The 9324-nt window shown below is 40.3% G+C and overlaps 1 protein-coding gene across 1 annotated transcript; it reads right to left on the reverse strand.

Moving 5' to 3' along the window:
- Positions 1-3392: 3392 nt before the first annotated feature.
- LOC100183583 (haloacid dehalogenase-like hydrolase domain-containing 5) lies at positions 3393-7599 on the reverse strand. The gene is made up of 9 exons (XM_002127422.4): positions 7442-7599; positions 6236-6451; positions 5921-6042; positions 5514-5669; positions 5193-5336; positions 4874-5059; positions 4698-4805; positions 4491-4613; positions 3393-4081 (listed from the first exon to the last, which is right to left on the reverse strand). The coding sequence occupies exons 1-9, from the start codon at positions 7499-7501 to the stop codon at positions 3808-3810; spliced, it is 1389 nt and encodes a 462-aa protein (XP_002127458.1). The 5' UTR covers positions 7502-7599; the 3' UTR covers positions 3393-3807.
- Between the last annotated feature and the right edge of the window lie 1725 nt (positions 7600-9324).

The raw sequence follows: 9324 nt of genomic DNA on the forward strand, positions 1-9324 counted from the left end.
CTGACACTTATGTAGTAGGGTGAGGAAGGATGGGACGCCTTTAGCAAATAATAAACAAATATCCTAATCGTGTTTTAAAAAATTAACAGCGATCTATGAGAGTTGTAAGGATACGGTTTTATAAGTCTTTAATTTTCCTCTGTTTATGACCAAATGGGTCGAGAAAATAGAATGAAAAGATGTCCCATATCACCCCCAATCCTACTATGTTTAAATATATCGCATTCCTAAACACCGGCACCTTTAATTGAACTTACCGATTATTTTCTCGCCCGGCAAATATGAAGTCGCAGAAATGTTCAAATAAAAGGGACTCTGGTCTAAGTTGCTTGCAGGAGAACCGTGTGCAGGTGTCATGTGTTCGCATGATCCATCCGGTGCTCCACCAGGATAAGCACTTGTTAATGTAGCAAGATAAATCCACAGAAACCAATACAACATGGCAACCATGTTCTAACAAATATTAAGTATATATTAGGCTGGGGGAAAGAAGACAAGTAGTAAACAAACAACATTTAAAGAATTATAAAACCGTATCCCCACGACTTTAGTATACCGTTGTTAACTGTTTAAAACACGTTCAGGTTATTTGGATAATATATGCTGAAGTTGTTCTATTTTACCCCACCCTGCTATATAATAATGTAGCGTGTCGGGTAAGATGGAATATCGTTAGCACCTAAAACAATGTTTCCTAATTGTAGTTTTAACAAGTAACAACGCCCTTTTAGAGTCGCGGGAATACGGTGTCGGTTGTAAAATTCTGAAAATATTCTTTGTTTACGACCAAATGGGACGAAAACATAGAATGAAAACATTTTTCATCTTACCCCACCCTGCTATAATCGTTACAAAAATTGACTTTACCGGTGCAACCATATTTTACGAACTACTAACTATTCGTTACAACAACAAACAGAATAACTTACTTCCTATACTATGTTTTATATGACTGAACACGCCCCAGAATGCGTTAGTAACCTGCTGTATATAATGGTGTTTAATTCTCCTCACGTTTGCTTATATTCTGTTCACGTACCGCTTGTGAGTGTGTTTGTTTACACACAAAGCACTTTATGCGTTCTAACTCTACCTGCATTCTGTTATGACAATGACCGTCTGTATATGCAAATTCATGAATCTCAACAAAACACACAGAGATTATATACGCAAACCTAACAGTTAAAGAAACTAAAATACCTTTTACACACGAAAATTAACTGCTATCTTCTATCCGACATCAAAACAGTTAAAACCCCTTTTTCCCTGCACCGAATCGGGTCTAGAGGCTTTAGAAATGACGCCAGCGCAAATTTGTCATATAGTTTCCGCCTTGGCACCAATTGAGTTGCCTGCAGCAAAATTACTCAACAAAGAGAAAAAACTTGGTCGCTTTTACACCAAACCCTAAAATGACCGTTTTACATCTGTTCGTTAACCGCAGTAATTCTTTAAATGCATCGCCGACTTTAGAGGCTGCATGTTTGTAGTCCGCCCTGTTTCTTGCATCTATATTACAGTAGGGTGGGGAAGATGGGACACCTTTTTTATTCTATTTTATCGTCCCTTTTGGTAGTAAACAAAGAACATTCAAAGAAATATAAAACCGTATCCCCACAACTTCCATAGATCGTGGTTAATTGTTTAAAACACGATCAGGATATTTAGATATTATGTGTTAAAGTTGCCCCATCTTCCCCCACAGTACTATATAAATGATCCAGTGCGTTTACAGTTTTAAATATTGTATGAGAGTTTGGCAATTAAGTTTAAATCAACCCAAACTTGGACTTTGCAGAAAACAAAGTGTATTCATTGCACTTGAATAAATGGATGTAACCTGTTTACTTACGCGTGGTGGGGACGATGGTCGTTGTAACACTGGATGTAAATTTGTCAGATTGTAGTTGTTGTGGTGTTTTTTAAGTAACCGCTAGGTGGTGATGCTGAGGAGTTTCTAACGTAAGCGGAAGTCCTACAAAATCTTGAATTCCCTGCCTTTGCTGAACAGTTGCTAAAGTTTCAACTGACTTGTCTACGCTGGCATTTTTTTTAACTTAGTCCAAATTATAAACCGTGTTTTGTGATTTAACTCTCACATCACTAAACGTTTTAAACTAAACGAGATGAAAATCGTATCATACATATGGACTGTCTTGTTTATATTAAAACTGGCAAGAAAATCCATTTTTTCGCCTAAGTTTGTGTGATATATTGTCATTGGTCGTTTATATTGAGTTCATACAAACTTTGTATAAATAAAGTAAGGTAGGAAAAGATGGGAAACCTTTTCATTCTATTTTCCTGCCCCATTTGGTAGTAAACAAAGAACATTTAAATAATTATAAAACCGTATTCTCATGACTCCTATAGACCGTTGTTAATTATTTGAAACAGATCAGGATATTTGGAAATTATGTGTTAAAAGTGCCCGTCTTTCCCCATCCTATTCTGTATATTAGTAACCAACGAATGCAGCCTAGCTGCAGAAAAGTAGGTCGTAGTTCGCTACGTAAGGTTTATATTTACAGGCTTCAGGCTTGTGGTAAGAACCTACACTAGGTCATACGCCATAAGAACATGAACCACGAACTGGAGATATCAAGCGAACCCGTACTTTGCGCCTAGGGTTCAAACCTTCCGAGCTGTTTACTGTCAATAATATTTGTCTATAATTTGATTACGAAATTAAGCTTACAAGTTTTTTCACGAAATTTTTAAACCGGCTTCTTAGTCAGGTGTTCAGATAAATTTCAGGATTTATAAGAAAAGTAATTGCACGAATAACGCTCTGGTTTGCAGTATTTTTTTTAGTGTTTAATCTGTGACTTAGCATTTTTTTGGTCGGAATTTCAACTTTATTTTATGCTGTTTGTAAGTATATTAGGCTAGGGTAGATGAGACACCTTTTTATTCTATTTTCTTGTCGCATTTCGTAGTAAACAAAGAACATTCAAAGTATTATAAAACGTATCCTCACGACTTCCACAGACCGTTGTTAATTGTTTAAAACACGAACAGGATATTTAAATATTATGTGCTAAAGACGTCCCATCTTCCCCCATCACTCTACTAGATTACTATACACATACACCGCAGTGACAATTATCTTATTTTAATTTTTTTTAGTGGAGCAAGATTTATCTTTGTGGTGATGTCTTGCCACTTGTTTTGTTCATCCGTGAGCCAGGAATGCCTTTTTACAACGTGGTGAATATTAACTGCTCAATCTTTCGCCACGTTCTTCGTAAACTCGGCCTTGTAGAGTTACTCGGCCCCTGGCTGCGGCAATCGTTGCCCCACTTTAGAGCTCTTGCGGTTAAAACTGCTGACTGCGCTCGAACCATCGCGTTTCTGATACAGGCTAAGCATACACGTACGAGTCGTTAAACTACTTCGACTCCGAAGAGAAACAAAGTGTATTGTAACCACAGAAACAAGCGAATTACTAACAATGTATTAGAAGCGAAAAACAAGCAAGCGTTGATAATTGCGTGTTGTACTCGATGCGAGCCACCCTTACCGTTAATATTACCAGACGTAGTTACATCATTCACTTACAAAGGGATTTGAAGTTACCCGATACACCTCAGAATCGAAGGTCACAGCGAAAAAGGTAAAAATAACACTGGAAAACGTATGTCTACACTTGAACACATGAACGTTTTTGCGTTACGTCCAGTTGAGAATTACGAAAAAATACCTTCCCGTGCAGGCAAGGCAAACGCTAGTTTTGGAAGTCAATTACATTTCATTCCGCATATTTTGAACAGTTTGGCATGACTGGTAATGAGAAAAGGAGAGAGTTTAATATTTCCAATTCTCCAATTCCAAAATCTTTCCGATTGCCCGTTTGACGTCAAAGACCGTGTGATCGGCGCGGGTCATTTCCTCTGTGTATGGAAGATCACGATGCCCGTGATCGATGACCGAATCTCTCCTCTTGGGTTGAGGGGGAGCCACAGGCGAGACGCTGGGCTCCAACTCCGAGTTTTGGAAAACCTCATCCTCCCCAATGGTCTGGTTGGGGTCACCGAGCTCGGGTTTGTAGACTCCAGTGCAAACAAGCACGGACGTGCACCTGAAAGGGCATGATTGGGTTATTTGGGTTTGTATTCCAACCTTTGCGTGCTGTGTAATAGCGGTATATTTGCCGACACCTGTTGCTGCATTGCGCAACGCCGACTCATTTCAAAACACATGACGTCAAAACCGACAACAGGGTATGGAACTGTACTTGACTACATTCGGTTCATGCGCTTGTGCAAACAAAGATTGGTAAGAGTCAGCGGAATTTACAATCGACAGAATGCATATACAGAACGATATCATCAAACACACAACGACCGTTGCACGAAAGGTCAGCACTGTGGCAACAATGTTTGCATGTTTACTCTGCAATAATCATACCGGGGATAAATAACAGTCAGCTATTTTTATCCGTGTGCAAAGGTGGGTCACGTGTCAAGGCTAAATTGGGTCAAATGTACCTTTTTATTCCCCGCACGTTCGTGATATCACCGTGTAAAGAGAAATGGGAATCGGTAGAGCTGTGGTTCGGCTCAACTTTTGCGTCTGATGTGCTCCTCGACCTGCGACCTACTTTTGGTGATCTGCAAGATGATATTTTGGGTTAACAGATCCGATCGAGCTTGGAATATAAAATGTTAAGTGTCATTAAACGGTAGTTTACTTACGCGTTGATCAGCTCGAATTCCCTTTTTTTCTTTTCGATTTCTCTCCGCTTTTTGTCAAGGAATAGATTGAACATATTTGCACCGTATATGTCGGTTAAAGGGTTGTCACTGCGGAATTTGTTCATTAAAAATCAACTACTTTATATTCAGATAATAATGTAGTGTAAAAAGCCTACCCGATAGCATACACTGTATCCAGCTCTGGCATGTTCAGCCCGGTAGCAATTTCTTCGATGAGCTTCTGCGAGTATTCGTACGTAATCTCGCTCGGCTTTCCGATCAAGGCAGTATACTCAAGGTCACGGCCGCAAATCTTTTTGTACAAGTTCTCGAGGCAAACTAAAAACGCCCCATGGCCGAATCTAGAGTAAAGTAAAGCGTCATTCGCAAATCCCAAATGAAAAGACCGACGGGAAACCAGTGTCGTGCTATGCGCCCGGTACAAATTTAACGGTCGGAACAAATATATCGCGACACCGTCGCATGATGACTCACCTTGGTATATTAGCCTTAGCCATCCATTGCAAGTCCATATTGACAGCCAACACTGGCAGCTGAGGTCCTTCAATACACGGTGGTTGGTTGGGCTTCCCTTGGGTAACCAGGACGTCAATGATGAGTTGCAAGTTCGTCTCCCACCTAGAAAAAGAAACCGGTTTAAAGAAACAACAACCAACACTCCCAATTGCGACAAAGAATAAGAAAACGGACAAGAATCCTCAGAAAACTAACAAAAAAGAAGAGTAACAGAAATCATGAAGAAAATTTTTCAATGAATAACAACAAAAAAACTACACGTTTGTCACTGCATTCTACCTGATAGGCTCTCCCAGCATAACAATCGCTTCGATGGTGGGGAACGAATCGTCATCTTCCATCTGTTGATTTGGCCACCGTGTTCGGTCCACCCAGTCTAAGTAAGGGTAAGCCTCACGCAAATCTTCAATGGTTATTATCTTTGTGAAGCCGAGGCTGGATTTTAAAGAAATTGAATTTAAAAGTGATTATATAGCGTGGTATATACAATATTGTGGGGTAAGATGGGATACTGTTAGCACATAAATCCCAAATTTCCTGTTTTAAACAGTTAACAACGCTCTTTTACAGTCGCAGGGCTACCGTTTTATAAATTTTCTTTATTTTCCACCAAACTGGTTGATAAAATGGAATGAAGCCATGTCCCATATTACCCCACCCTACGTTATATGGATAAATGTCGTTACCTTTCTGCAACTTTTTTGCTCCCGCCGTCGTGTTCGGGACCCGACACCAAGCACCACTTATCATGGAACTCGTGGAACATCTCAAGTGGAGTTTGCGACATTACGATCTGATCAGGGTTTACCTGGCAAGAAAAACTCGAATCAGTATTTTGAATATTTAAAAAAAATTGCTCAGTATTTTTGTAATTTTGACAAGAAAACATTCAAGAAAAAAAATGACAAGAAAACAAATTTATTTTGGAGTTTTCGAGAAAAAACTTTGTTCAGTGTTTTGTAAAATCAAAGTAAAGCGATTGATATTTTGTTTCTTTTCACCTTAACACCAAGTTTATCCGAAAGCGTGGCCGCTTTCACCTCCCTCAAGCCGAACCCGTTTGTGCAGAAAACAGCGGGAACTTCGTATTCTGTTTCGTCCTCATTCATCAACGCTTTGAGGGCCTCAGCCGCTCCAGGGATGGGGGTTTTCCCCCTTAAGAGAACGCCATCGATATCGAACATTATTCCGAACTTCGGTTTTTTGGGACTCATGTTCTATATTAGAGAAAAGTCGCTGATCAGTTTACGATTTCGTAATAACTATTGTCTATTCCATCCGCCCGATATACAATATACATGACTGGCACATATGTTGCTGACTATCACTTTCACACAATAGCATGTGACGTATGCTAGCGTGTTCGATTTCGAAATTTAGCCGGTCTTCGGTCGCGCATTACGAAAGCCGATATTTTGCCGATTCGGCCAATATGTCGAAATCGATTTACAAAATTTGGTTCATGAAGAAATAGGACCGCATGGAATCGAAGGTTCATCTAAGTTCGTTTCACTTATAGTGGATTGGTGTCAATTTACCCTCAGATCGTAGAATCAGAACAGGAATTATAAAACTCAAAACGACCTACTTTGTCGTCTTGCTGCTGTGGCGCTCCAATATAAGCTTTAAAAACATGGCATTGTCGAACTATTGTTTTCGACTTGCACAAAATGCAGCGAACGCTCAAGCGACCCGGGACTCCGGAAACAATAAAGATTATGAAACGAAACGTCAGCCAATGGCCTTCTCGTTAAATATGCTGGAACGCCAGCTGCTGCAGGTTTACAATCCCAGAACGCTGGTAATGAGTAATTTGCTGCTACCACATGCTGCGCTTGTGCGTTTCAACAGTAATACCCTATACTGGAATATATAGTAGGGTGGGAGAAGGTGGAACACTTTTTCATTTTATTTTCTCGTCCCATTTGGTGGTAAATAGAGAACATTCAAAGAATTATAAAACCGTATCCTCGCGACTCCCATAGACCGTTGTTAGTTCTTTAAACACGATCAGGATATTTAGATATTATAGGGTAAAGCTGTCTTTTTCCACCCTACTATATTTTATAACCATTGTAACATTACAAAAGAGATGTTTTCAGTTCGTAACGATTCCTAAGAATTTCAGACGTAACCACTGATCGTCGGTCTTGGTTTGTATTCTATATAACGCACACAAACAAAAGAGGACGTGTTAGAATATTTACCTGTTTTGAATTGTTGTTGTTCATATCAAACGTAGCGAACTTCTCTTGCATGGAGTTCATGATGTAGGAGCGCGCGTAGTTTATACGTTAAACAAGTACAGACAATATAATATGTAACGTTGTCTCATCTAAAAAAACTGCAATATATAAAACGCCGAGGTTAAAAATCGCACCGGTTTAGAAGCAATCCACTTTTTAAAAAGTTCGTAGCGCGATCGAGTGTCGAATATATAACACACAACTTGTTTATCGGGTGGTAGGACCTGACCAACGCACGTAGCAATTCATGCAGGATTTGTTTTCGCAAATAATTCTTTTCCTCTCTCTCTCTCACGGCCCCGACATAATCAACAACAGCGCGTATTGGCCGCTTTGCTGCCTCCATAGTCTTGCAGGGCCCACATAGGTTTAACCGCAATTATCGTCATAACTTGGTACCCACTGCTCGCTTCAATAACGTTAATACTTTGGGTTCTTCCGCTGAGCCCATCGAATGCACTATATCCTTAGTCCGAACACTCGTGCTTATATAGCTACCACAAGACCATAAATAAGCAGGCGAGTATATGTTACGCTTAATCAACGGCAGTAAATGAAATAACGACTGCAGTGTGGCGCTACTCCATTGACGTCAGCAACGCTTGTTGTCGCGAATTACAAGATTGCGAAAACAGCGATCGGCCGCGAAAACACAATCACGTGACGATTTTTGAATTCCGAACACCCGAGAACACACCAGCGCTAGAGAGAACCAAATTCGAATTCGGTATAAACAACATTCACTCGTATTTTGTTTGTCGTTTGATGAAAACATCAAAACAATCTACTTCCTTCGGTTAGAACAGGAGCGAATTAACCTCAAAGCAACGTTGCTGCCTATACGCGTGATACATAGTCACTGATACTGGGCAAGCATAAGCGCTTATTAATCAATTCTTATTGCCCACTATCTGTTTACAACATATATCAATAACTAAAAATGACGCTTTGCAAGAACGGAAACGTAACGCGGGCCGCAAGACGTATTCTTTGTCATCTGGCAAGCAGTGATTTCTACGCCCGATTTTATTCGCGGGATATTGACAGAGCTCTCCACAGCGAGCGGTTTCTCCCACCCTCTGCAAAACGACCCACAGTTGCTTCTGAGCGAGCTGGAACGAACTGAACCAGGTCGTTTGTTTTCATTTCCCTAGCGCCACGTGAATTGTGCAATCTAGGTTTTTACCACGCGGCCGGTGCGTGCTCGGTGTATGCGCAACGTGTGCGTTGTTAGTGGTCAGCGGCGGATCGATCTCACTCCGCTCCTCCTCTTGTTTCTTTATTCTCTTCACCGCGCGCGCCGATCAGCTGATACCCATATGCTTGCTTGTTTTTCAGAATTTGATTTGAACTCGGTAGTGTGACGTGTGTTACACATACGGTGCGATTACATCATTGCAAACAAATATAAAATCTTTCAAGTACCATCGCACTTGACTGGTGCAACCTACGGGAAAATTAAACTTTCGAAACCCCCTGTACATATAGTTCTTTACGGTTACATGGGTACACTTAACTCCTAAATCCCATATTTTCTAATCGTGCTTGGAACAATTGACAACGTTTTCTACAGTCGTCGTGATGTGGTTGTTTAATTCCGCAGATATTCTTCATTTATTACGAATAATGGGGCAATAAACGAGAATTAAAACATGTCCCATCTTACCCCACCCTACTATATACACACTTTTATTCCAAATTCTAAAGCAGTTCCATATCTAAATAAAATACCATGGCGGACTTCCTATTGGGCCGTTTTGACCACTTTTCCTGTGGGATATGCGACACAAACCTTACATTAGGAGTTGCCTAACGAAGTAAACATATGCAATGTTATAAACGCG

Source organism: Ciona intestinalis, unplaced genomic scaffold, assembly GCF_000224145.3.
Source record: "Ciona intestinalis unplaced genomic scaffold, KH HT000228.1, whole genome shotgun sequence".
NCBI lineage: Eukaryota > Metazoa > Chordata > Ascidiacea > Phlebobranchia > Cionidae > Ciona > Ciona intestinalis.